At 46.1% G+C, this 27,418-nt stretch overlaps 1 protein-coding gene across 6 annotated transcripts in view; it reads right to left on the bottom strand.

Moving 5' to 3' along the window:
* The window catches only part of SPTBN1 (spectrin beta, non-erythrocytic 1), a 181,952-nt gene that overhangs the window by 27,961 nt on the left and 126,573 nt on the right, over positions 1-27,418 (bottom strand). For all 6 annotated transcript variants that reach the window (XR_012496352.1, XM_074331987.1, XM_074331989.1 and 3 more), the window contains 14 exons: positions 24,272-24,363; positions 23,133-23,213; positions 22,652-22,767; positions 19,379-19,491; positions 18,403-18,590; positions 17,553-17,670; positions 16,374-16,532; positions 15,444-15,746; positions 13,561-13,714; positions 11,992-12,862; positions 11,750-11,887; positions 10,224-10,980; positions 9,230-9,432; positions 4,203-4,293 (listed from right to left, as the gene is read on the bottom strand). Coding sequence is in view for 5 of the 6 variants with exons in the window: in XM_074331987.1 (XP_074188088.1) it covers positions 4,203-4,293; positions 9,230-9,432; positions 10,224-10,980; positions 11,750-11,887; positions 11,992-12,862; positions 13,561-13,714; positions 15,444-15,746; positions 16,374-16,532; positions 17,553-17,670; positions 18,403-18,590; positions 19,379-19,491; positions 22,652-22,767; positions 23,133-23,213; positions 24,272-24,363 (3,384 nt within the window). In the remaining variant the exon portion in view is untranslated. The remainder of the gene's footprint in view (positions 1-4,202; positions 4,294-9,229; positions 9,433-10,223; positions 10,981-11,749; positions 11,888-11,991; positions 12,863-13,560; positions 13,715-15,443; positions 15,747-16,373; positions 16,533-17,552; positions 17,671-18,402; positions 18,591-19,378; positions 19,492-22,651; positions 22,768-23,132; positions 23,214-24,271; positions 24,364-27,418) is intronic.

Raw genomic sequence — 27,418 nt, 5'->3', positions numbered from 1 at the left:
ATGTTTCCTTCATGTTGGAATCACCTTCACCCGTTTTTCTAGAGCCACTATTTCTCTACAGCGCCTTCCATTCAGACCAAGAACACTCCCCAGGACTTGATTCTGAGATCCAACATGTCTACTTGGATCTGAACTCTGGAAAGGCTCACCAGGCCTGCCAGCCGCTGACAGATCTGAGAAGGGAGCTCTCTCGTGAGGCTCAGGCTGGGAGTCGGCCCAAACCTGGGCCCTGGACACACTTCTCAAGCTGGCTCTCATCCCGATTCATCCAGCTCCTTACTGCCTGCCTACAGTTGGCCAGGCCAGGCCCTAATTCCTACCCCATTCACAGGGCTAACCCGGGAAGAGCGTTTTGTTTGCCCAGGAGGAAGGAACAAAATGGAACAGAGCTGGCCTGGAGCCAAAAGGAAACGTCTTCAGTGACCATGTCCCTTCTCCTGCGTGACCACAAGAAGCCCACTTTTACACAAGTTGCCGCCACAACAAATCTGCACCTGAATCCCGTCACGGTGCTACCTCCAAAGGTTTAGAAATGGCAGATAAAGCCAGTAGAAACCCCTCACAGAGTATTTCCAAGGCCATTCACTTAGACTCTGGGCTGCCGCCGGGAAAGGTTTCCCCATAAATTTGCTTAAACAATAGAAAGCCCATTCTCTGGAAATGATGTCAGGGAGGGTGCTGTGTGACGGGAAGGCCCCTGGCTCTGGGCATGGGTGACTCCCAGCACCGTCCTCACCTGTCGCAGGCTACGCACCCCCCATGTGGGAGGGGTGGGGTGGGGAGCAAAGGGTAGCGAGATCTTTGAGGTCACTCTTTATTGAGGGGAAAACCCAGTAAGTCTCATAAAGCCCTTTGTAAGCAAGGACCATAGATTTGTTACACAACAGCAGAGGCACTAAATTTCCTACTTTAAAACAATTACCGACTTCCCAATTATCTGAGTAGCTAAAATCTGAAATACTATGGCCATTCTGTATTTTACACACACACACACACACACACACACAAAAGGCATTTATCCAAAGTACATTCACATATTTTCACTATTCATAATCACCTACCCAAGAGATTTAAAAACAAACAAAAAACTACATACAAATCAGAGGCTTACAAACACATCTGCTCTTTGCTGAACACATCAGCCTTCAGACAAAGCATCATGAGATGCAGGACAATGCAACTCATCTATGGAACTCACTAGTTCATCAGCCCTTCATCAGCATTCTGGAATCAGAGCTACAGTTATTATCTGTGGGCATTTACAAAGGTCATTTAAGAATATACTCATACTCTGCAGAAAAGCACACTGTGCAGACTGGAAAAGGATAGGGAAAATGCTTTGATCCCTGAATTAAGCTAAAAGCAAAGCACTGAACTCGCTACCCTGTCCCACGCATGTCCAGTTACACTGCCCTCCTTAAAAAAAAAAAAAAGAAAGCATCCGTTTCAGAAACGGGAATAAAAGAGAAAAGCGTAAGTACCTTTTAAATCATTAATTTTTCAGGATATCAGATTAAAACAACACTACTAAAATGACACTCTTTGTACGCACCATCTGTAACAGGGACTAGGTGGACCCCTGCTAGTCACTCCCACCATGTTGCTGCTGCAATAACTTCCCCATCTAGGCAGTATTCATGGGGGGCGGGGGGGGGGGGGAAGGTGGCAACAACGGCAGATTTCACAACCCATGCCTCCTATAGCCAAGGCACTCTCGGGGAAGGGAGTGCGACAGAGAAAATTTGGAGTCCCTAGACCTTAAACAATACCGACAGCCAGCAATGGTATTAAGTCTGACATCTGGGTGCTCTGTAAACATCGACCAGCATCATAGGTAGATTTTCAAATATAGGGCTGGTACATACACAAACTCCATTCTCAGAATATCTGGCTTTATTAAAAGAGGAGTATTTTAATAAGGATGAATGATAGAAAGTTTACATCCAATAAATAATACATCTCACCCCTTTCCTTATACTTTTACTCCAAGGGTTTTGAAACCCCCAAACCTGACCTAAATTCCGTCACTTTGAGGAAACTGGATATGCTGTGACACCCTCCCCCTCTCCGCGCCCTGCCCCCAGCTGATACTATGGTTGTACTAATTTCATGAGGCTCAAGGAAAAGAAAAAAGAAAAAAAAAACCAGGCGACGTGGCAGAGCAGTCACAGGAGACCTACAAATCATCTCCAGGACATAAAAGCCCAGCCGAAATCTGTCTGCATGTTTAAAGGGGAAATCGTGCAGGACTCAGCCCCGCAGGCATGCCTAACAGTCACTGGGGTGGAAGGGGTGCACTCCTCGTAACCACAGATGCCAATCTGGAACAGTGTTAATAAAGATCTAAAGGCTTAACTGAGACTATGTGCTGTGATTCCATTGGGAAGAATTATCATTTTATCGACTTACTCTTCCCACACATCTATAGGAATCCACACTTACGTAAATGGAAAACAGGGGCTGAAAAATTTTAGCTTGGTTTCTCCCAAGGGTTCTTTTTGTCCCCTCAACCTCCTGCTCATTTCCCTGCATTTTTCTTCTCAAATTTAGCCCAGGTTTCACCATGGTCAGGTCAGTGCATTGCTTTTCATTAACTTGCCCTTTAGGCAAGAGCATGTAATTCCACCGATCCCCCATCCTCCCCAAGTACAGCCTGAGGTTAAAACAAGTCATCATGTGTTTCAGGGGAACCGTCAAGGTAATGCGGGCCCTTCAATCTGTGGAGCGCACGGCCCAGGCTGCAAACACTCCTGACCCCTTTCAGCCTCCAATGCTCCAGGGCCACTTGGTATTCACGACAACACAACACGCAACGCCATGCAGCTACTTTACATCCCATAACTCTCCTCTGTGCCCTGACTGGGGACAGGGATACCTCTTTAAGTGAGCATCCTATTCAAATGGATTATTAATGCTTGGGTGTCACTTGAAGAGGCAGGCACTCCTGTCTTCAACCTGTCTGGCTCCAGGCAAATTCCCCAGAGACCTAGATTCATCTCTGTGCTGCTGAAAACTGAGAGACAATAAACTACAGAGCTTAGGGGCTTTCCTTCTTTTCTTAAGGTTTAGCTGCTGGAGCATATTACAAGATTCACAGTAAAGACAGCAGTTTAAGGGACATGAAAGACTGCTTCTGTTTCTGTCACAGATGATCTAACATGACAACTGTTATTAGAGCCGTATTTCTTTTAACACAGACACACGCTTGCATGCAAGGTGTTTGTGGTGACTTGAGTCACTTTCTTAGCACACAACCTGATCCCTTCCCCACACCCGCCACCCTCCTCTGCACCCAAGGTCCCCTGCAGCTTCGCTTGGATATTCTTCATCCCATTTTTGCCTCTGAGGGAATGTAATGTAAAAAACGAGAGAGGACTGAGTCGCAATGTGCTCAGGAACTCACACATGTGAAGTCAGCTACAGGCTTTTCTCCAACTAGCTCGCAGAGAACCGCATTTGCTGGCTAACTTTACTTTTCCAAGTTTGTTTATGCAGGTATCAGGGGAGCATGAAGCAGCATGACAACCATCAGATCAACAGCACATGGTAACACTCAGAGCTTAAAATCAGGATTACTGCTCTTGGCATCTTAGACACAAATCTAAAGAGCCTGAAAAGTGGGCACTTTAAGATCTTGGGTTAAGAAACTCGGTATGAATTATTTAAATCTCTGCTTCCTCTCTGGGTGGCCAGTTCCAGTTCCTTTTAGTTGTTTCTTTCCATTCCACTAGAAAGAATGTACGTGGCTTTAAACAGTTAAAATATTAAATGCTGTTAGGGTATAGAACATTCTAGGATATCAGTGTATGACTTCCTTGGATGATGGGAACACGTGACGTCTGGATGTCCGATATGGCAGCCATGAATCCCAGTGGGCTACGGGGCACTTCAAATACAGCTAGTAAGATGGAAGAACTATCCTCTTCATTTTATTTCCTTTTAAAATGAAATAGCCACATGTGGCTAATGTCTACTATAATGGACAGTCTAGTTCTAAACTGTAATATTCCAGATTATAATAACCCAGCTCCTCTAAGCGGTAATTCGTAGTTTGGAGAACTGACAAAGTACCACACTGCCTCACCCAAAAATTATGTGGTATGAATTTCTGCCCTCAGTTAATTTTGTAATTCCAGGGGCTCTTCTGCCAAATGCTGGCTCTTGCTGGAAATCAGGAAGGGAGAGGTTAAAGGGAGACATACCTCCTGACAATCTTGCAGGAATTTCTGAAGATCCCTGTTGTCCTTCAGTCTCATCAGCAGCTCACTGGCTGCCTCACGATTCTTCCTATGTCTGTGATAATAACAAGAATCATTTTTTAAAAAGGAAGTAGAGAATCCTGAACCACAGATTTCACAGCTCAGTTTCTTTCCTGGGTTTCTAACATATGCTGAAAACAGTTTGCTTACAGTTCTCAATTATGTCAAGGAGGTAAGATAAACAAGAGTTTAGCATTCTCCCAATGAGTAAGCCATGGTACAAAGGACAGCGAAACACCTGTCCAAGCCACACAACAGGCGAAGGATGCAGTCAAATGAGCAGTATAAATTCTGGTGCTCCCTAATCTGGTGCTAGGAAAAAGAAAATTTCAGCTCGCACTGTGTACCAGCCTCCATTTTAGGCTCTGTGGGAGAAGCTGAAATATATTTTCAAGAAACTCATAACTGGGTGACAAGACATGTATATATATGGCTAAGAAAAAAATATAATCATGTAACTGGCTTTAAAAGAACATTTCCTGATAAACAGATTCCCATCCTGAGAAAAACTCACCAAAATACTAAACCAGGAATGAAAATTTTTAGCCCTATAAGATTAGCTACTAAGCCAATGCCTCTCTTTGTTAATGGATAAGGGTAACCAAGGTTTAAGAAAGTTAAAGCACAACACCTTAAAACATTGTGAGAATTGGAAGGAGCTGCTGAACTCAGTGAACAAGGGAAATGGGGTGCTTGCTCCCCAGCTGGAACACGGTACATAGGGCTTCCTCGCACACACCGTGGAGGCGCCAGAACTCAGCGGCAAACTTCCTCTATGCACACAGCGGCTGCGGTTCTCCCCCAGAGACTGAACAGCTGTGAGAATGCCGTGGGCACTGTGAAAAGGACTGCCTTCACACGGTTCCCCTGCGACAGGGAGAGCTACCCCACGCTGAGAACCACACAGCGCTGCCGTAACACAGCTCCCCGGATATTCTGGGGTAACCTGAACAAACCAACCCACGTGCAGGGTATTGAGAGAGGCAAAGGAAGAATGCTAATGAGGAGTCTTGAGTTTTTCATTCTGATTCTCAAAGCAGTTTCTTCTTCAGGAGCCTGGGCAAGGTCTCTCATCCGACGCCCCCAGGCCCCACGGCAGAGATGAGAACATAAACTTGGATCCTCCCGAGTGATAAGAAAGAGCAGCTCGGTGAGCACTTGGCTGCTAACTGGCTTTCAAAGACCCTCAGGAGCATGAAAGATCTTGCAGCAACACGCAGTGGCACATGGGTGCTCAGTGAGTGTGGGCAGAACAAGGGGCAGCACTGTGGGTGTCATGTGCCTGGGCCAAAGGGAAACACCCTCTGCTCCTACGGGCACCGGTGCTCACGGAACAGGACTGAGATGAGTGGAAATAATACGTGACATGTCACGCTAGATACGTAAGATGACTTTTACCTTTTCTTTTTTATTTTTTAGTTGAAAGGGGTTCCATAGCTTCAGAAAAAGGAATCTTAATATACTTATACCATGTAGGCGAAATGAGAAAATAGAAAAATACTTCTTATATAATGCTAAATGAAAAGAGTTTATGCACAATTCAAGGATATAAAACTCTAAGGCACAGATTAGAAAGGAAAAACTAAAATGGCATGTGCTAGGAATGAAATTAAAGGTTGTAGTCCCTCTCCCAAATTCAGATATTCTATTGCTTTTGTAACAATAATAAATAAAAGTCAGAACCCTTTAATTTACTGTTATCCTTTCTCAGAGACCAAAAATTAAAAATTTTTTAAATTGCTGGCAAATTTGGGCTAAAGGAATGAGTCATCTAAAAAGGTAGGTGGGGAAGGAATGTCAAAAAAAGTTCCTCAGTGCCCTACACCCTACCCTCAAATTCCAGTCACTATATTTGTACGAAGTTTTATAACAATAAAGCAAATCTTCTGGAGGGAGGTCATTTGAGTTGGAGTTAGTGACAAAATGCAAGAGTCCTGCCTTCAGTCAAAGGCCTTGAATAAAAGATCCCATTTCCTTTCCACAGAATCCCAGGAAAGCACTACGACAAACAAGAAAGACTCACAGATACTGGCAGTTACAATAGGACATGGAAAGAATGGAAATCAAAACAGTCTCAGACACTGAGGTGCTTCACTAACGGAGAAATACAACCAGATAGAAATTTGCATGTATTTCTTAGATAATTGGGTCTCACGTGTGCCCAATAGATACCTGCCCGGGCAATTTTTCTCTTATAGTGGGACCATGAGAAAGGAAAAAGCCAAATGGTGACTTAGGGCCCCATGTCCGAATGACACACATCTATGCGGAAGGCATAATGATGGTCGAGTGATATGCTCTGTGGAGTGAGAAACAGCTATGCAGGCAGCAGAGCCTGATGCTGACTCAGAAAACCCTCGAGAGAAGCGAGTGTGGCTTAACTGTTTACTAGTAGCAACCGAAATGGTTCATGGGAAGTGAAACTCAGGAGAGTCTTTCAAAGCTGGATCGTGGATTTAATTATAGGGAAGGACCGTCTATAAAACTTGGCCGTAGTTTCCCACAGTCCTAAGAGAGCTCTTTGTGTGGGGCAAGGTTAAATCCCTGGCTTTATTTCCACCCCTCACCTCCTATCCCTATCACAAGACTCAAAAGCTTCCACATCACATGAGGCAGATGCTGGGTTAAACTCTAGTTCTTGTGAAAAGTAAAGAACCACAGGTGCCTGAGTAACATGGGCTGGTAATTTGGTAAGCTTTTGTCCCCATGTGAGATAGGGTCTGGCTTTATGAAGCTGGACACTGTTCCTTGCTCTCTCAGGATTTCCCCATGGCTGGAATTTTTCTGAGCCAGGAAGCTCAGCTGGGGACAGACTTGGACAGCAGGCTCCTTGCTACCCAGTCACAAGCACTTTAAAGGCCCCTCTCGACCCACTCACATCTGCTAAGAGTCAGTGTCTTTGTTCTAGTACTTTTTCATTTCAACAAACTGCGGTAATAGACAAGATTTCCGGAACGTAAGCACATTAATAATGATTTTGCATTCTATGAGAACAGCTTCACAAGAGCGTCAGAATGTGCACAATGGGATTAAGATCTGAAGGTTGAGATATTTACTTAGCTTGTGTCCCTACAACACCTGGAACTCAGAGATTTGTGTATTTTTATAACAGAAAGTATCCTCTGGGGTCAGTTTCAGATCTTAAGGCCTCGGGGGACATTAAAGTGAAACCAGAATTCAGTTAATACCCACCGAGGGAAATAAGAAAAAGTAGCCCTCCTTCGAGCAGACCAATGGAAAGCCCCCTCCGCTTCCATTTTTGGTATGCTTATGGATAGCACAGGATCCTCTTTCCAGTTCTTTTTAAAATCAGAAATCCTAAGGAGGCTCTGGAACTCCAGGAGCCCCGGCTCTCTCAGTCAAGGGCAAAAGGAAGGTCAAGCCACAACTGAGGGCTGCTGAAGTGTTATCTCATATCCAGAAGTTTCCAGTCTTGACAACATCACCTGCTTCCAACAACCCCTCACAGCTGCGGCACCAGGGGATGTATAAACACACCGAGAAGCTGCAAGGCAGCCACACACAGGGTGAACACGTGTGTCCCTAACGGCCAAGCCCACCTTCAGTAAACCAGCTGTGTGCATGAACACGGAGGGACATGGGGTATCACATTTACAACACAATGAGATTTAACATCAGGAAAAAAGGAAATTCTTTTTCTCCAGGTTAAGAATGCCTTGTCCACTCCTTGTTTCTCACACTCATTTAAGAAGGCTCTGGTGGAGGGAATTTTTTTTTCCTTTTTTTGTAGCTGTTTTAAAAGCAACAGATACAAACTGTAACTAATCTATGTTATACCCTATTCCATCGAACCACCCTTAGAACATACGGCTTAGGCTCAGAAGCAGTGCAAAAGACAGGCTGGAAAGGCTAAAGCCAGGAGAGCTCAATCTTTACGGGGAAAGTCATTAATTCCCCTTTCTACACCGTATCATACAAAGTTAATCTGGCCCAGGAACCTAAGATCCCAGGAGACCCTCTCAGACATGGTACGCAAGGAACCACTCTCAGCAATAAGTGCTTCCTGTTCACTGCACTTGGGAGACAGAGAAGCCTGTGGAAGAGCTTTGTTCTCGATGACATCAATCTTATCATAATAAGCCCTTAAAATCCAGCCCAAACTGGGACCAGAGAAAATTGGTTGGAATAGAGGTTAGTGACTGACCCGGATGGGCCAGACCAGGACGGGGGGGCCAGTCCAGAGCCAGCCCCCACCAGTGCACCCAAAGCTTGATCTGTCCAGACCTCCCACTTGAGTAAAAACAAAGGCAAGGAGAAACTTAGGGGGGAAGGTCAAACAAAGTACACTGGCCTCCAGTCACAGAGAGAACCTTTTAGAACTGCAAATAAATAAATAAAAATAAAACAAAGGCATCCAATCTTAGAGACACCTTGGCAAAAGAGGAAAAGGGCCTTTTCCCTCATCATGAAAAAGATCTTATTACAGCATTATCCAAGCCAATTTTCTAGGAAAGGCCTGATAATGTTCCTTTGTGGCTCTGCCAGGTACTCAGGACAAGCAAACCTGGCCCTCCCTCCCTACTCCCTCCTGATGGGCTTCGGCAGATCTTGTGTGGATGAAGGTGAACATGGGCTCAGCTGGGGAAGTGTCGGGCTCTCAGGGTCCCATCGGGTGACAGGCTTGTGTCAATTCTGGAAGGGCATGGCTTAGACCCAAATGCTATTCAGCACTACCGCTCTCAAGTCTTTGGTTAAGGATTAACTTGGCATTTCAGGCTTTCTTTACTTTTGTGGACACTGGTGCATGTCTTACAGTGAGAACCACAGTCTCAGGCTGCCATTTGCTGCTCACTGATGTTCTCTGATAGGCAGATTAAATTTTGCTAGGTGCCCACATCCCACCTATTGGGAAATTTACACCTGGAGTGCCTAGGACTTTCAGCCACTGATTCTGATGCCTGCGAGTCTCAGGGTGCAGGACTCCCTTTGAGAACCTCAGAACACTGTACCTGTCATCGATCGAGTCCACCTTCTCCTGGATGCGATCCGAGTTGATGTTGCCGTCGCTCACCAGCCTCCGGCCAGTCTCCACAACAGCATTGATCTTCTCCTCGTTGGCGTCCATGGTGGTCATGAAGTCCTCTTGTTTCTTAATGGCCGCTTCTGCTCCTTCCAGGGTGGTGGGCATTTCAGTATGGGCCAAAACATATTCCTTATTTAAAAAGAGGGGAAGAAAAGAAAATCACAGCAGAATGAGACATCATGAAACGTGACTAACTTTCAGCATAACGAAAGCACTGTCTACCATATTTGTTTTGTTACTCATTACACGGAAAGGAAATAATCTATTGAACGTGGTAAAATAAAAAGGTGGGAGGGGGAAGAAACCCAGTGGGACACCACAAGTGACTATATTTTCCTAAGTGGTTAAATCTAAGTTTTCTCCCACAGTGAGTGAGGAAAGCAAGCACAGCTCTGCGCATCAGCTGCAAGGGTCCTCTTCTGTGTCCACAAAGTCAATAGCAACGTACCCTCCAAAACTCTTTTAAGAGAAACTGTCAACCAACGTCAGCTGTTTTTCTTTTTCTAAACTCTGCCTTGTGTCATCAGGTGAAGTCCCTGACTCTTCTAGAAGAGAGCTGTTCAGTAAAAAATAAATCCTCACTGTACCTTTTAAATTGGATTTCTAGCCCACTGAATATGGCCAATTTAATGAGCCACTATGAGGACATACTATGAACATAAAGGGTCCTCAGTCATAGTTGAAACAGAATCACACTTTGCAAGGCGAGACAGCTCCCGTGGAAATCTTCAATTCTTGTCCTCTACATCGTGATGGGTTTCAATGCCTTAGGAGCCAGGAGAGGAAAAAAGTCGCTAGGTCATCCCTTTGCCCTCACACAGGTGTGGGTTAAAGCAGCAGCCCTGGCCAAAAATGTTTCAGGAGGCAACCAGGACCTGCCCTAAGAGGCAGGAAGCAAAGGCAACGGCAAACATTCTTACCTGGTTGTTAAGGAAGGCTTCGGCTTGCTTCGTGTCCCTGAGGAACTGCTGGTAAGCATGGGACTGGGACAGGAGGTTTTGCCTGTTCTCCCACATTTTGTGGAGCTCATTCCACCCAGTGTCCAAAGCCTGCAGCCGCTGCCGCAGAAACATGTACTGGGCATCGGTCTGCCCCTGGGTGACCATCTCGCCCATGTCCCTCATCTTCTGGTAATCCTCCTCGTAGTTGTCAATTTCGTTTTTGATGTTCTCATGCTGTGTGAGAAGCTTCTCTGCCTCGGTCAGGGTGTTGGGCATGTCTTCCGACGCAATAGCCGTCTGGGTCCTGGAGAGCCAGGACTGGAAGTCATCCAGGTCCCGCAGGAACTGCTGCAGCTTGCTGGCCTCGCCCAGGGAGGCCTCGCGGTTTCTCAGGGTGGTCTTCATCTCCTCCCACACGTCGCTGATCTCGGCCAGCCGAGACAGGATGGCCTGCGCTTGGTCGGGGTGCTCCGACTCCAGCTTCTCCGCCTCCTTCTGCAGGTCACTCAGCTTCGCCTCGATGGCCACCAAGTCCCGCTCCATGCCGGTCAGCTTGCGCTGCAGGGCCATGACGCCTGCCAGGTCGTTGCCCAGGTCCTGGGTGGATTCGATAACCTTGGTCTTTTCCCGAATCCACGATTTGGTTTCATTGCACTCGAGGTGGTAGTTCTGTATGCTCAGGGCAGAGAGAAGCGCGTCCTTCTTCCTGTCAACCAGCTCTCGGAACTGACTCCACCTGTGGGGACAGGGGCGGTAGAGAGAGCAGTGTGAAGAGAGGCTGACAACTCATGGCTCGATAATGAAATTAACAGTGATGAGTGATGATCAAAGCTGCAATTTCCTCCCCCTCCACCTTTGCTTTGACTACATGTTTTTTGGAAAATCATCTCACTCCGTATATGGACATCAAATATTATTGAAACAGCTCAGGGATGCAATGTAACTGGAAAAAGCCTGACATGAACAGAGACTTCTTCAAGAGCTCCAACATGATCCGTGACAAGACAATTTGTCCCTCAAGTGATTCACGTGTGCCACACACATCTTACTCATCTCTGAGCTGTATCTAATGAACATTTTCCACACCTAATACCTGACAGTTATCTCCCAAACCGAGGCCATCGTGCTCCCACACAACCTATTCAAATGTGGTTTACTCAAGAGAGATTAGACCTGGACAAAGGTCCACCTTGATAATCAGGACTCTCGCTGGCCACTTAACATCTCAAACATGCCGCAATCCTGCTCCAGAAATCACCTTAAAAAGGACAGCACAGGAACCACCCTGATGCTGTGACGTGGGGAGAGGCAGATGCTGGCCTGCCCTGAATGACATCGCCCCAAAAGGCAGTTCTTGCAGAATCAGGCTATGTCGAAAGGCAGAGGCCAATGCCGTGACATCAGTGCCACAGTGCCAGTGACCCTGTGCAGGAAATTCCTGACAGCAGGGCTCAACAAGTGACCTCACCGTCCCCGGCCCCACACACGGCTGGCCTCGCGCTCACCTCGTGTTGAGTTTGTCCTGCTGGGCTTTGATTTCCTTCTCACTCGGGTGGCCACTGTGCATCAGCTGTCGTGCAATCTGGTTCACTACTGCGACCCGGGAAGCCTGGTTATTCATTTCCGGTTCCAGGCTCTCAAACCTGAAAAGGCAATTCAACAGGAGAGTCGCCTCCTTGGTCAATGGCAGAGACCAGCGGCCGGCCAGAGCCCCATGCCCCCAGCAGCACCCCTTCCCCACGCTCACCTGTGCTGGATGACCTCCAGGTCCTCCAGCTTCTCTGGGATCTGCATGTTGTTGAGCCACTGCTCCTTCTCGTCGATCCAGAGCTCACAGGCGTCAGCCTCGCTGAACATCTTGTACAGGGCCAGGGTGTCCTGCAGCGCCTGCTTCCTCAGCCGCGTCAGCTCTGCCACCTCCTTGTACCGCTCCTCGATGCCCGACAGCCGGCCCCTGACCTCTGGGGACTCTGCGTGCTCCCGCGGGAGGGCGCCAGCCTGCTCGTGCAGCGTGTCGATGGTGGGCCTGTAGTTGGCGATCTCCTCTGCCACATCCTTGTGTTTCTTGACCAGGGACTGGGTGGAGTACTCGTCGTGGCCCACGTCGCTGCTGGACACGATCTTCAGGAGGTCCAGCATCCAGGCGTCAATGTCGTCCGCGTCCGCCTGGAACTGGTGCAGCAGCGAGGCCTCCTCCAGGCGCGCCTTCCGAATGGCCGACAGCTGCTCCAGGTTGGCCCACTGCTCACGGATGTACACGATCCTCTCCCGGATCTTCTCTGATCCGAAGTGCTCCTCCGCGATCATGTCTTCACCTTCTTTGATGGCCTGCTCGAAGTGGCCGCTGCGGCCGCTCATCTCATCCTCGAAGGCCCGGTGCTTGCTGAGCAGGCGCATGACACTGGTCAGGTCCTTCCCGTAATCATCGGAGGACAGGATCTTTTCCTTCTCCCGTATCCAGCCTTCCTCCTCTGCCATCTCCCAGAAGAACTTCCAGAGGCGACGGGACTCTTCCAGGCGGGCCCGGCGCTCAGCCGCCAGCTGGCAAAGCTCTTGATAGCAGAACTCCATGTGGGCCACGCGGTCTCGGATCACCTGGGGGTCGCAGGGCTTGTAACCTGTTTAACGCCAAAGAAGGAAGGTGGGTGTGTGACGGGGTTTAGCATAGGCTCCTGCGCGTTTGGGGGTAGTAAACGACACCTCACGTTCTTACTATCAGTTCAATTCTAAGTGCAGGGCCATCTTGTGAGGCAATAGAGCACCTTCTAGGAGCTTGATTGAAAGAGGAGAGAGGGGTAATGATGAGCATGTTTTGTTGTTGTGCCTCCAGGGCTACTGTTTCGTATCACTTATAAATCAAAAAAGCACATACATCTAAGAAACAAGGCAGCTGCGTTTCACTGTTTCAAAAATATAAGAAACAAAACCCAATCCTGTCAAACATCCTTTAAACACAGATATGTACAGCCAGCTGTGAGAGCCACGAGACACCTGAGCAGGCACATGAGGCTGCTGGTAGGCACCGGGTGGAATGGCAAAGTCTCACTGCCCCACACCAAGCCACTCAAACCCCAGCAGCACTTGAGTATTTAAGGAAAAGGCAGGTCCATGTCAGAAAAGCTGGACAGAGCTGAAGTGTTTGGAAGGCGACCCTATCGCATCTCATGTACCCAGGACATGGAGGCAGACAAACCCGCTGGGAACTTACGACGACACAGTAACTTCAAAAGCCCCATTGCTACACACAATTTAATTACTTCTATGAAGATGGGTCTCTGGTAACCAAGAAGTAATATCTGTAATGGTCCATCCTTACCTTCCCCATCCATTGCAAACTTCTGGGCGGAGGCATTGACACCTCTCACCCGCTCCGCCTGGATGCTAATGTCCGCTTCAACCAGGGCGTGCTTCTGTAACAGGTCTTCCACGCCAAGCAAGTGTTTGCCATAGTCTTGAGATAGTAATAGCACCTGTGCGTAACAAGAGGCAACAGAAAGGGACCTATGAATACAATGCTGACTTCAGCATCTTATAATCTTTGGTTAAGCTCAGAGTGAACAACTAAGCTACACCCTCCCTCTAGCCAGCCATCCTCCCCATATCTTTAAGGGAAGGTGACAAGTGAACCAGAGCAAAGCAACGCAAACCGCACCAGGAGAGACACAATAAACTAAGTATCACCTCCCTTGGAATAAGCAAGTCAAATATCCACTAATAAGTACAGAATAGGAAAAGAGGGAGGAGAACCAGTATGAAATATAAACTGGGGCTCCAAGAGGAAATTGCTGCAGCAACAACTATTCGTGAAGATAAAGATAACAGAACTGTTATACTTCAAAGTTTAAAGAAATCTCTTAGAAGTTGCTCACCCCTTAAATGGATGCTTTCCTCAGTTAAGAGCTTATTGGTATGCCTCTGAGATATATGTACAGTCAGTGGGAGAAGAATCTAGTTGAAAAGCTTATTGGCCATAACTTAACCAAACAAGAACAGGGGCAGGTGGCTGTGTAGACCCTGACCAGCTTCTTTGGTTTAAGTCTGAACTCACTAACATCTTTTGTTTCTTCTATGAGCCTAATTTGGGGGGCCTCATCCCACATCCTCTCCAGGCAGAATTTCTATTTCACACTTCCTTCTGAGGAAGTCTCTGGCCCAATCAGAATTATAGTGTGCATCAGGATTTATAAAACGAAAATCACCTCTCCGCTACATTTGATGAACTTTTCTATCTTAGGAGGTCATGAGAGACCACATCTGAGAACATCACAAACCTGCGGCAGTGAGAGGGAAAACTGATGGCATCAGGTGACCTTGCCCTCTGCCAGGAACAGTTCAAGAGTAAGCAGAAGACTGGGGTTTACATTCTGGGAAGGAAATCCCTTGTGTAAAGTCAGGCTTGGGAACACAGTGTGCAGTTTTCATGGCATGACCTGAAAACTGCCCTGTTCTGTCGCAGCTAAGTGACTTCCAGCTGGGGAACTGACTGACATGGGTGAACTTTCCATGGCTTGCAGGAGAGGACACCAACAGGCACGGGGCTTTGGAAGGACAGGTCTCTTTCTGGATGTGGGGAAAGCCTGGCACTCTATGATCGGAGCCGCCAGTAATGAAGGGGAAGCACAAACTGGCACTGGCAGCCATTTCTAAGTAGCCCCATCCCAGGATCTGGGCACTGCTCTACAACATGAATCCTCTCTGCTCTAACAGGCTGAAGTAGGCAGTGAATACAATTTCCACTTAAAGGTGAAGGAGGCTCAAGGAGAGCAGGCAGCTCTGGGACTCCATCTGAGCCCTGGCTGCCTGAATCCCAACTGGCACTGTGTCCACACCACCTACTTGGGACACCTCCCGAGACTGGAACCACTCAACATAGATCAACGAGATGGAAAGCTAGTTCAACTCTAAACAATTAGAAACACAGAAAACCCCCATTCAATGGATTCCCTACTGTGGAATGTATCTAAATTAGATCTAAATCACAGCAGCAGACCTCAAGGTAAGGAAGTGGTCTTACAACTTCTTCATACTTCACATCTCGTTGTACTCACAAGCTAACCTAACAATCTTCCCGTGGGTAACATGCCATTTTCTGGCTTTGCAGAGTGGGCCGTCAGACAAGGTATTTTGGGGGGTTAGTGGGTGGGTCCCAGAAAACAGAAGCCTCATTGGATCCGCTCTGGCCTTTCAGTGCAGTTTTACCTTCATTTCGTCCATCCAGTCCATAATGTAGAGCATTTCCTGGAATATCTTCTGCAGCCCCAGGTTCATCTCGAGACGCTGCCTCCGGGCCCTGAGCAGCTCCAGCAGGTATTCCCAGAGCCGGATGACATTGTCCTTCCTCGCCGTGATGCGCTTGATGTCATGGTAGTTCTCCGCCTCGAGTTCCCTGGCCACGGCTACCACGGCCTGCACGCGTTCCTCGTACGCGGCAATGTCTGTCTCAATGGCCTCGTGCTTTTTTGTGGCGGCCTCTACTGCAGGAAGGTCAAATCCAAAGTTGTCCTACAGAGAAACAGAATGAAAACATAAGGCTCTCCAATTGGAACAGAGAAACAGAACGGAGGTAGCATCCTGAGCGCACCTTAGTGTTTGGTGGTCCTAAAGCCAAACACCGCCCCTGATCACTAACCCCACACCCGCACCTTCTTCCCCAGGACCCTTAAAACACCATGCTTGAGTTCAGAGGCCTACCCACGGCCAAAGCAAATCAGCAACTTCTCACTTTACGGAAGGGTCCAACTCATATCTAGCACCTGACCTGAGACTGGAGCAGGTGACAGCTTATGCCAAGCCACGTAGAAAAGCCATTTTTATTTTATGGCCAGTCTAACTGCTCAAAAGATTGGTTCGTCAAAGATTGAAAGAGGAAATTTTTAAAAATTATATAAATGTGAATGGTTCACACACATTCACTGGATCTAAACAAAACTCTGATTGAGCTGCTTCCAAGTCTATAAAACATTAGATAAACAGAAAAGTATATTAGAAATTATAAACATCCGCTTCAGGGGATGGGATCCTCTTCAGAATACAGAATGTTAGTAAGCAGCTGTCCTGTGGCCCTTGGGTAAGGTCTTCATTTCTAGAGCATCCCAGGAACAGTTTCTGGAGTAATGCACAGAGCAGAACCTGGGACACCAGACGCTGGTTTTCGCTCAGCCACGTCTCTCTCATAGCTGCTTTGCGATCGAATCTGCGGGCGAGCTGTTCCAGTTTCTCCTGTCTTATGAGTTCATTCCTCAGAGCCAGTTCTCTCTCGTGTTCCGCTTTTTCCAGTCTTTCCCAGGCCTACAGAAGTGAAAAAGAACAGTTTCCTGCAATGTTCAAGGAACTTTCCTTGGCTACAGTCAACAGCTAGTATTTCTCAGAAAGACCTGAGAACTTACAAGGGAAAGTACAATTCCCACCCTCACTGACTCTTAAGCCTTGAGTTAAAAAATATTTTCTCTCGGGTTTTAGCCTCATGGTAACACCCTCCCCTACTTAAACCTAAAGATCCTGTGTTGTACTTGGAAAACAAAACAGTGACGATAAGGAGCAATATAACTAAATTATAAATCTTTTACTTTAACACAGAGGAAACAAAGTAATTATCTCCAACAGCTCTGATCACATAAAAAAATTATTTTTCATGGAAAAATATCTTATTATGAATTTCTCATTCACCCCACCCACAGCCACTTGTTTTTTATTCACACAGATCTGAGTAATTTTTTCCCCAAATCCTTACTTATTGTCCAAATTAAATTCATGTCTATAAAATATGTCTCATTTCACATTAAAAAAAAAAATTCCACTTAAAAGAATCTTAATGGGAACAACTAATCACAGTTCTAGATTTTTCAAATTTCTACTTGGAAATAATGCCCACTGTGAAATTCTGTAATTGCAGACATAACAGGCATGATAATGAAAATTATTTGACAGCGTCTCTGATGAAAGGAGCCAAAATCCCAAACCGCAACCCCTAGAGATTCCAGACACATGAAATAAAGTTTTGCGTTCTCCCTTCTGCAATTTAAAGGTATTTGAGTCATCTGCCTTAGACAGATGAGAGTAAAAAGGTAAACAGATGGAACCCAGGCTGGTCTGGCAAAATCTAACATGCTCCCCCAAACCTCCAACAGACCAGCCTACCACTATTCACTTGAACGTCTGCAGTACCCAAGCAACAGTTGCCTGTTATCAAGTCAGCAGGCAGCAGGGACGCTTTCAGTCGCTTGCCGTCTTAGCAGTTGGGACCCAAGGACAGAATCAGAAGCCTACAGGAAGTCGGGGCGCAGGCAGGACTGGCCGGGGCAATTTTACCTTGTTAATATCAGAGATGAGCTTCCCCTCCCGGGGCATGTAGACCTTCTGATTGTTGGCCCTCATCTTGCTCTGAATAGTGAAAAGTAGCACTTCCAGGTTCCCCTTCTCTGTAAATCTAAGCACAGAAAAAACAGCCATAAACATTATTTATTATATTTTGTTTCTTCAAAAGGAAATATTAATTTGCCTCCGGGGAAAAAAAATTTTACACAGCTACGCAATTTTGAAAGCCATTTATCTCTGGTCTGACTTGTGTGAAATGCATGTTAGAGAAATCGCAGTAGGTTAGTTTTGGGTTATTAGATCTCAGAATGTGCCCAACTGTGAAATTTTTTGTGGTTGGTTGGTTGTTGTTACTGAGATTTGTATTTGGGGGCATACCATTCTTTTATTAATCACCTAATTCAAGGTTTCATTTGTTGTCTGTTTCTCTCCAAGACAATGTGAATATTTACACGTTTTGCTACAGGTATATTAATAGGCCTGATTACAGCTTACTGCCCCAAACCTACCCAGACTCTTCTAATATACAACATCACACAACTGCTACTTCTCTAAAATCCAAACAATAGGGCATTCTGAAACACATTAGGCACAAGACTTTTGGATAAGGGATTGGGGATGTGCACCATTACTTTGAATTCTCGTGTATCAGTGGCGGAGAGTGTTCACAGAGGGCATGATTTGTAATAAATCTCAGCAACCCAGGATCAGGTGACTAGGAGTGAGACAGGCCACTGGTGAGAGGCATTCGTGAAGACATGAGATCACACAAGTCAGAAACAGGTCTGTGACTACAATGACTCTCTTTCCACATTAATGGTAATGCATCCAATGTGCCTCTTACTTGGGTGGCTTCTCCACAGTGCGGTAAGTGTTGAATGCCTGGAGCTGCTGTTGAACCCCAACCAGGGAATTGGCAAATTTGCGGTTGTTCAAAATAATGATGGTTTGTTCAATCCACTCCAGAAGGTCAGAGGCAAGTGATTCATACTTTTCAATCATTTTTTCTGTTTCAATAGCATTGTCAAGCACCTGTAAACCAGAGTTAGAATAATGGAAAAGTAAGATCATATCACAATGCAAAGAAAACATGACCGCAACCCATGAGCACATGCACACTAAATGACGGTTCTATGCTCCTTTGGCACGAGCATTTTTAACTTGAGGAACCATTTGTTAATAGGCACTCAGACTGTGGCTATTATTTGTGAGCAATGACAGCTTAACGCAAATGTAATTGGTTCTGTAACCTCCCAACCCCCAGGCAAAGGGTTTAAAGAGTCTGAAGGACTCCTATTGCACAAGCTCCAAAATTCCTAGAGAAATGAAAAGGGCTCTATTTTGCTTGGTCCTCTCCCATGAATGCCCATGAACTTTCTGTTCCTATTGCATTGAGAAGACGATGTCATCTGGTCTGAGGTGTTCTGAAATATACAGCAGATGAACATGAGCCCAGTGAGAAACAAAGAGCGTACTACTGAGGCCTTTCCAGCTGTGGGAAGTAGGATTTCAGGCCCATAACATTAGGAAGCTCAATCAGATTTCCAATACCCAATTTTCTGGTAAGTTTGAGGGGAGGGGTGTTTCAGGGTCTGAGATCCCCCTCAAATCCCTTCCTAAGTATTTCAGCCACCACTCCTACCTCCCGTCACTCCTTGGGATGAAGAGGCTTCTGCCTGCTTCCCTGCCATTTGGAGACCCAACCCCAAACTGGTACTGGCTAAATTTAGGACTGCATGGGACAGCAAGGTGCTCAGTGGCAGTGCCTGAAGATGTGAACTTCAATTATGTCTCAACTTACAAAATTAGTGTGAGCCTACCTTTCCAATTCGTTTTCCTTCAACAGCCAAGGCCTTCATCTTAGAGAAGTAATGGTAGTACGTTACCACGTAAGTGATGATGGACTTCTCATCAGGATGGTCCACACTGATATCTGTAACCCAGACAAGACTTCCTTCAGTACTCTGCTCACCCAGGCAGCAGGAACACCCGGAACAAGTGTTCAGCACTGAACAGGTCAGCGTCTTCATTTTCTGTACCCGAGTTATGCCATCAGTGCTACTCAGAACGAAACCATCTTACCAACTCTTTCATTATGTAAATATTCATAAATGCCCTCTACAAGGAGGACATGAAGTCTTAAGAGACATGACCCTTTCTCTAGAGGATCCCAGACCATCGAGAAGACAAAATACATGCAAAACCACTACAGAGAAATGAAGAGCATAGTAAGACTTCAGTCAGAATTGTCACTAACGTGGCTACCACCTCGACACACGATGTTCCTCTCACTCCCCCACCCCCCAAACTGGTTTGTGCTTCTCAGGTCCTCGCTTCTGCCAATGGCAGAACTTCTCCCAGTCACTCAGTCTTGGACCGACATCTTTATCTCCTGGTTACCCATATGCGGCTAGTCCCTGAGTCTGAGTGCGGATGATTCCATTTATGGAATTCTTATTGTCACTGTGGTTCAGACTCTTGTGGTCACATAACCAGACGCGGGGCGACGTTTTCCTCACTGGGTTTCCCTACTACCCAGTTCACTTGATACAGAAGCACAGCTGTGAACATACTTCCTCCTAGCTCAAAATTACTTGCAAGTACCCTGCAGTCTCAAAAATAAAGTGTAAGTCCCTTAGTCCTCTAGAATTTGACATAACCTTCCTTCCCTTCATTCCGTTCATCCATCCACTGAATATTTATCAGTCTTCCTCTAACTGCCAAGCACTGTTCTAGACATTTCTAATTCTATAGCCTACTAATTCTCAGGCACTATATACGTATCTAAACCAAACTGGACTATTTATGACACACAGCCCCAAATTCCCAACAGTCCTCCCCTTTACACAACTTCCCTTTGCATGAACTAGCTGCCACTTCAATGTTTTTCATCTCTACCGCTGGAATTACTGTCTCTCCCCTGTTCCCTTAAGGACTTCATTCGTATGGACATACAGTCTACTCTCTGCCAGGTACTATAACTATTTATGCACATTTCATGTCTTGCAAGCCTAGGTCCCCGTGGAAGCCTGCCTTGGTAATAAGCCCTGTGCTGCTCCACCTCCCACATTTCTACTGTGTTGTCTTAAACAGAGTGGGTAGTCAATAAGCAGTTATTGAAGGAGGGAGCAAATAGGCGAAGATGGCAATGGTGAAGACGTCTTCAAGGTTTGGCATTATTAAGTGAGGTACTCAACTCGGGACGGATCAAGAAGAGAATATACAGGACGACGCCTAATTATCGGGCTCTCTTGCATTATGCATTCACACATGCACCGTCACTTCTAACCTCCTGGCAGCCCTGTGTGACGCAGGATTCTTTCTCTTATTTTAAGGATGAGAACGCTGGGTCCCATGGCCGGAAAGCCCCTGCTCAGTCTCACCGAGGCTGCCAATGGCAATGGAGGCCAGAATCTTAGCTACTGTCCGCACCCCAGAGCCCCCATGGCCAACTCCTACATCTGCTCAGCCTGGTCAAAGTGTGCCCCAAGGAGAGAACTGGAAGAAGGCCACAAAAAAAATGCTGGTCTTGTACAGAATTCAATAAACACAAAATGTCAACTCAATTGAGAAAGAGTGAGCAGGGAAAACCTTTTCTTTTAACGTGTCTACAACTGTATTGTAACTAATGGCTGGCTCTGTGGGGGCACTGGACAACTAGTAATAGCAAGGGCAACTAATGATCAAAATCAAACCCACAGGATAAGTGACATCAACTGCCTTTTTTAGCTCCTTGTCTTGTGATCTGGGGAAAATCAATCCCCTTTTCATACTGGGTAGTGATTAGAAAGATTAATGAATGAGCAAGTTAAAAACATTTTTTGTCAGTGATTGAAAAAATAAAAGGTTCCTTATCAAAGCACGAAGAGCTAGGGCTGAGGAAGAATGCCTTCCCATAATAAGGTAGGGGTTAAGTAGGAAGATTTATCACAGCCCAAGGAATTTTAGTTTTCTGTTTATATTGAGAAATCATGTAATGGGTTAGCACAGGATAATTTTATCTCAGCTTCCTGTCGTGAACATATCAGTGACTCTGATGCACTGGAAAACAGTAAGCAGCATGCTTGGCAGCCTTATGACCTCAATCTGCCCTCGGGGAGTTAAACTTCCTGTTCTATATTTATAAGAACTTTAAACTTTCACTCACACAGTTTTCTCTGATATTTGCTTGCAGCTGAGAGTGGCTAAAAAGAGCAGTACAAAAAAATCCTCTTATGTTTAAATGTTTTCAAAATTAGAAAAAGTGTATTATGTTTTTTAGCTCATGCTAAAAAGAGGCCTAGAATTAGGATTTTTGTTAAGTAAGAAAGCTACAAGCTGGAGGGACAGGACTGCCGTGGCCACACAGGTAAACGCCGAGTCACCTGAGTTAGTCTTTGGGGCCCTGCTGCAGGGACTCAGAGCAGAGACAGCAATTCCACGCAGCGAATGCGATTCGGTGCCTCCCAGCAGCCACAGGGACTGTGCTATTCCTTCTCCCACCCACACGCTCCCCTTTCCCGATGCACCTGCCTCATTTTGGCTCTTCTTGCTCATAAGCAAACACTGCGCAGCCTCCTGAAGCAAGGCCCCTGCCCCCAATCTCCACCCACTCCAACCAGCCACGCTGCGTGCCTGGGGGTGAAAGCCAGTCAACAACAAGCATTCACCGGAGCCTGCGGCGGTGCTCTTCCTTGAGCGCAGCTGCTACGAACTCTCAGTGACTCCGCACTGCCTGAATAACCTCTAAAAAGCGTGAACCTGTTGGGTCCCTACCCACTTTCCACTGACATATCCTATTAACACTCTAAACACCATTCCCAGGGAACTGCTGGTCCCCAAAAGCGCCTTCCTCACCTATGCTTGCACAAGCCCCTCTGCCTACATGCCCTCTCCTTCAGAACGTGTTTCAATCACACTCATCTTTCAAAGCCTTTTGAAATACAATCCTTTGCACAAATCCTCAAGTAATTCCCACACCAAAGTTAAGGTCCTCCTCCTTGCATAATTCCCAAAGCACAGCGTACAAACAAAACAGATACAAAGCAGACCTTTTATTAACCCCTCAGGGCGAGAGATGCTAAAGGCCCCAGCTTTTACCCTTGAGTCCTTACCTTCGGGGTCCAACAGCTTGGTGAGGCCGAGGTGCTGCTCTGCCAGGTTAAATGCATTCTGCAGATTGTAGTGTGCATTGGATTTCTTTAGTTTGTCAAAATCTATCAGGTCGGGCCTATGGAGAACAATGGAAAACAACAAAAACCATGGCTTGAAAACATGTGTGACCAACGAGACATGATTATTACTCTAAAAGTGTTAAAGTCAACACTTAGCGGAGTAAAACTCTACACTATTATTTAATTATCAAAGAATGAAACCTGTGAATAAACACTTGAAAGTTTATTAAGAGAACTGAGGATCATGGGAGAACTTGTGGAGTTTGACTGGGAGAATTTACGTATGCTCTCATGTTCTCCTCACATGCAATGCAGGAATTTGCACAGTGGTACAACATCTAAGGTGATGGGTCTGGGGACCAAAAGTTGCCCCGATCTGCTACAGAAGAATGAGAACATTTACCCCAGAGCTGCTGCTTACCGGTGTTTGTGTATCAGTGCATTGAAGGCCATGCCGTCCCTCCAGCTAGTGGTGAAGTTGTGAATGTTGACGTTGGGGTAACTGGCAAAGAAAAAGCACAAGGGGGAAAGAGCAACAACAGAATTACCACATGTAGGTTTACACTTTTGCAAATGCAGTGTTTAAAAAAGATGTAAACTGTGCCCTTTCCCAGGAAAACTGCGCCACCTTTCCGAGGAAAAAGTGCCTACAACCTAGAAAACTCTGAGGCCTGCTTCCACTGGCTTCCTACTGTCAGCCACACAGGTATCGGGATCCTGCAGTCACTGAGAGCCGAACTCACGGGTTACTTGTGACACTCCATTAGTTTTCTTACTTATGTCACTGAACTGGATGAAGTTCTGTAAATCAAGTACCTCCCTGAACAACATCCTTATGTTTGAAACAGCCCTGATCAATCAGGTATTCCACAGCACACTGATTATCAATAACTTTGTGTTTGTGGTTGATTCAAGGTTCCTACCTAACTTGATCCCCTTTTGGTTTCCGTATTTATCACTGACTGATCATATTCATTACAGTCACACCTGTCCTCCAAGTAGTTCCCACAGTAACTCTCCAACTAACCTGGTACAAAATCAGTTCTCAGTTAAGTACCTTAAGCCCCGGCAATTTCAGTGAGCAACAAAAAAGATGCATTTCTCTAAAATACATCTCCACCGAGATTTCAATGAAAGAACTAAAAGGAAAACTCAGACAGATAATATATAAAGATTACTTGCATGTTTACTGCACAAAGCTCCCCCAAAGCAGCAGAAATCAAAGGGAGGAGAAAACCCACAACTGTTTTTTAAAACATTATGGGTATGATTCCTAAACATGGTCTCAGGATATAAAAATCCAAGATATATTGCTCTCTGGAGCTTCCTTAATAAAGAGAGGGAAACCGATTGTGGCGATGAGAGGTCCGGAATATAAATCAGAACTCCTTCCATTCTGAGAGCTAGCTGAAAGGTCAGCGTATCAAATGCTTACGAGTTAACAAGACTTCTCAATGGAAGCAATGGAAGAGATACTTGTCAACACCTTGGAAGTGATGACTACACTGGAACTCGGCCCTGGGGAAAGTGGCCCCTGCTCCTCTCCGAGTTCATACTCACCCAGCTGTCTTCATCTGGCACCACAGCAGCAATGCATCTTTAGCAGATTTCTTCTCTTTGTTGTCTTCAGTTTCCACACTGATGTCCTGGATCTAAGATTTACAAAGACATGTTAGACGAACAGATGGGTCAGCTGTCTAACAACAACCACGGAACAGCTCAGATCTGCAGACCATTTCCTCCGAGTGTGTCAATGAAAACTGCTTTCTGAAACCAGGCTTCACCTCAAAGAAACACCGGCCAGAGACTCGGCAAGTTTTCCACTTTGCAGAGATAAGACGGAAGCAAAAACGAGTTACCTGCATGACTTCCCAGAACTTACTAGGTGTCATTTCTGCCCTCAGGCTAGCCCATCTTTCCAACTACAAGCTAGCATGGTGGTCCACATGGTACACCTTGAACCTCATCAGACCCCAGAAAAACATTCAGTTCAGTTTTTCAAAACCAAACATTTTTCACACCAGGGTGTGTCCTTCATAGAGGACAGTGTGTACAGCACGGCCTGCGGGCTGACCCCAAGGCTCAGAGAAAGCGTGCACTTAAATGCTGTGCTTCTTCCATGATCTGCGCTATGTATGGTCTGAACATCTGTATCCCCTGCAAATTCTTATGTTGAAATCCTCATCCTGAAAGGGAATGGTGTTATTAGTAGGTGGGGCCTTCAGGAGGTGCCTCAGTCATGAGGGTAGAACCCTCTTGGGCAGGACTAGTGCCTTATGAAAAAGAGGCTCCAGAGAGCCTTAGCACCTTCAACCATGTGCGGCCACAGCAAGTAGTTTGCAATCTGGAATGGGGCCCTCACCGAACTGGGCTGGCACTTTGATCTCAGACTTACAGTCTCCAGAAACTGTGAGAAATAAATCTATATTGTTTGTAATCTGCCCAGTCGATGGTGTTATTACAGAAGCCCCAATGGCCTAAGACAGTCTGCATGCGGAAGCCACTCACAGGCAGAACACTGTGAACATTATATAACACATAGAGCTGCTCTACTGGCCCCGAAGTCAGATTGTCTGGGTCTGGATCCAGGCTCCACCACCTACTGTGTGTCCCTGGGTGAGCTCCTCAGCTTCCTGTCTGAAGAAGGGCAACAATGGCACTGCTTATCTCACAGCGCTGCCGTGCACTCACGTGCGTAAGGAACATCAAGTGCTGAGCTCACCACAGGGAACCCATCCACGTTCACTCTTTGGATTCAAGGCTGCCTACCAATTATGTGATTTTAGACAAATTCTGTCAATACCCTTTTGTCTTTAGTTTCTTACCTGTAATAATAAAATGTGGGGTGAGGGATGGGGCGGGGAAATGGTGCTTGGCCTAGGAGGCAATCCAGTATCTTTTAGCTCTAACCATTCCATGGAGGATAAAATACTGTATAAATGCGAGATTAAAAGGAAACTTTCAACACGAAAAACAAGTAGAAATTGAAATAATTATATTTCTAAAAACATTCTCCAGTTTTAATTGTGGTTAAGTATGTGAAGTCTGAGTTCGCATAAACTCCCAACTCTATTATTAGGATCATGTGCATAAAGTATATGTGAAAGAGTGGCCCACACAAAGGGTAACACACAGACTCACCAGGGAAAGCAGGTGGAATTCTACACATTAACGCCTGTCAACCGTGTTATGCTTCTGTGTGAAGAGGATCTATCTCTAGACTTGTGCATTTAGAAACACAGTCTATCCTTCTGAAATGAAGACAGCTCCCTATTTAGACTAGGCAAACTCAAAAGACTTTCATTCCAGTTTCCCAGACCATCTTTTATTCTCTTTAAAGGGACATCAGCATTACACCTATGTGTCAATCATCAGTATTTAATGGACACCTGCTGCGTACTGACATGGCAGGGCACATCGGGGATCTCTGAGCATGGAAGCACAGACACCCATATGCACGCATGCTGGGAACCTTAAGACAAGGCTGTATATTCAGGAGCTGAGGGGAAAGAGAGATCTTTGCAGATCCATGGGGAAGCTACACAGAGGAGGCAGAATGTGAGCTGACACAGAATCAATTCACATTTGTGGGACGGGTGATGGTTTAATAAAGCTGCTGGGCCATGTGAGACACCAACAGTGGAGGCCATGCAGTGACATCAGCAGCCTGTGTTTCGTGCTTCACAGGAAAAAGAGAATAGTACGTATCAGCGTTTACAAGTTCAAGTACAGAAAAAGGCAAGCTGTCAGGAAGCTAATTAGTGAATGACTCAACCCAGTTCATGCTGAGAATCCTGGAAAGGGCTGCATTTGCCAGCTCACCAACGTGGGCCCTGACCAGATGTGCAAAGAGGCCACATCACACTGCCCCTCCACACTCTGTTACTACTGGTCAAAGGCAACAGAAACAGAACTTTTTACTCTTACAAATTGAGGTGCGTGTCCTGCTTATTTCACCTCTGTTGGCCTAAAACTGTGCAATAATTACTGAACTTAATAACATTCACTGCTTTTTAAAATCATTCAGGAACTAAATGACCGAAACCTACATAGGAGTTCTGCTTGAAAATAAAGTCATTGATTATTGTAATTAACTCCATTAATGATGTCATCTTCAACAGGGGTTCCCTCCTTAGACCCGGGCTGGGACAGGGAATCTGAATTAGTAGAAAGCTTCCTCCTAGGGAGTCAGATGATCGGCCGGCAGGGAGTTTCCTTGTAGCTGTTTCAGCCCCTCCCCCCCTCCCCCCAACACACCCTGATCACTGTTAACTCAAACCAAATCCCAGGGGAAACATGAAGGAAAAGGACTGGTTACCGGCTGACCTCCGAGTTTAATAAGAACACAAAGAGAGCTATAATCTGGTTTCTGTTTTTGCCCTTTTTTGGTGAGATTTTCATTTACCCAGAAAAATCAATCAGACTTTATCAAAGAGGCAGAACAGGAAGGAAAGGCACAGAGAACAGCCACCGAGGACACAGGCCTCTTAGGACATCTGTTTGCAGAGTAACCTGACGCTATGGTTAAGAAGCGTTTCCTGCATTTCAGTTTTTAATTGAAAAGCATGAGCATGAAGTATTCACCTGGAGAAAGAACCAGCAGTAATCAGGCTGGAGGTGCTTCCCAGTCCTGAAATGCTGAGCTCTCTCTTAAGGGGTCAGAAGCGTGCCCTGCAGTCCTGCCTGAATGGCTGTGTGATCCTGGGC

Source organism: Rhinolophus sinicus, linkage group LG05 (assembly GCF_036562045.2).
Source record: "Rhinolophus sinicus isolate RSC01 linkage group LG05, ASM3656204v1, whole genome shotgun sequence".
In the NCBI taxonomy this organism is placed as follows: domain Eukaryota; kingdom Metazoa; phylum Chordata; class Mammalia; order Chiroptera; family Rhinolophidae; genus Rhinolophus; species Rhinolophus sinicus.
Note: the sequence above shows the minus strand (reverse complement) of the source record. Positions and strands in the feature narration are given on the sequence as shown.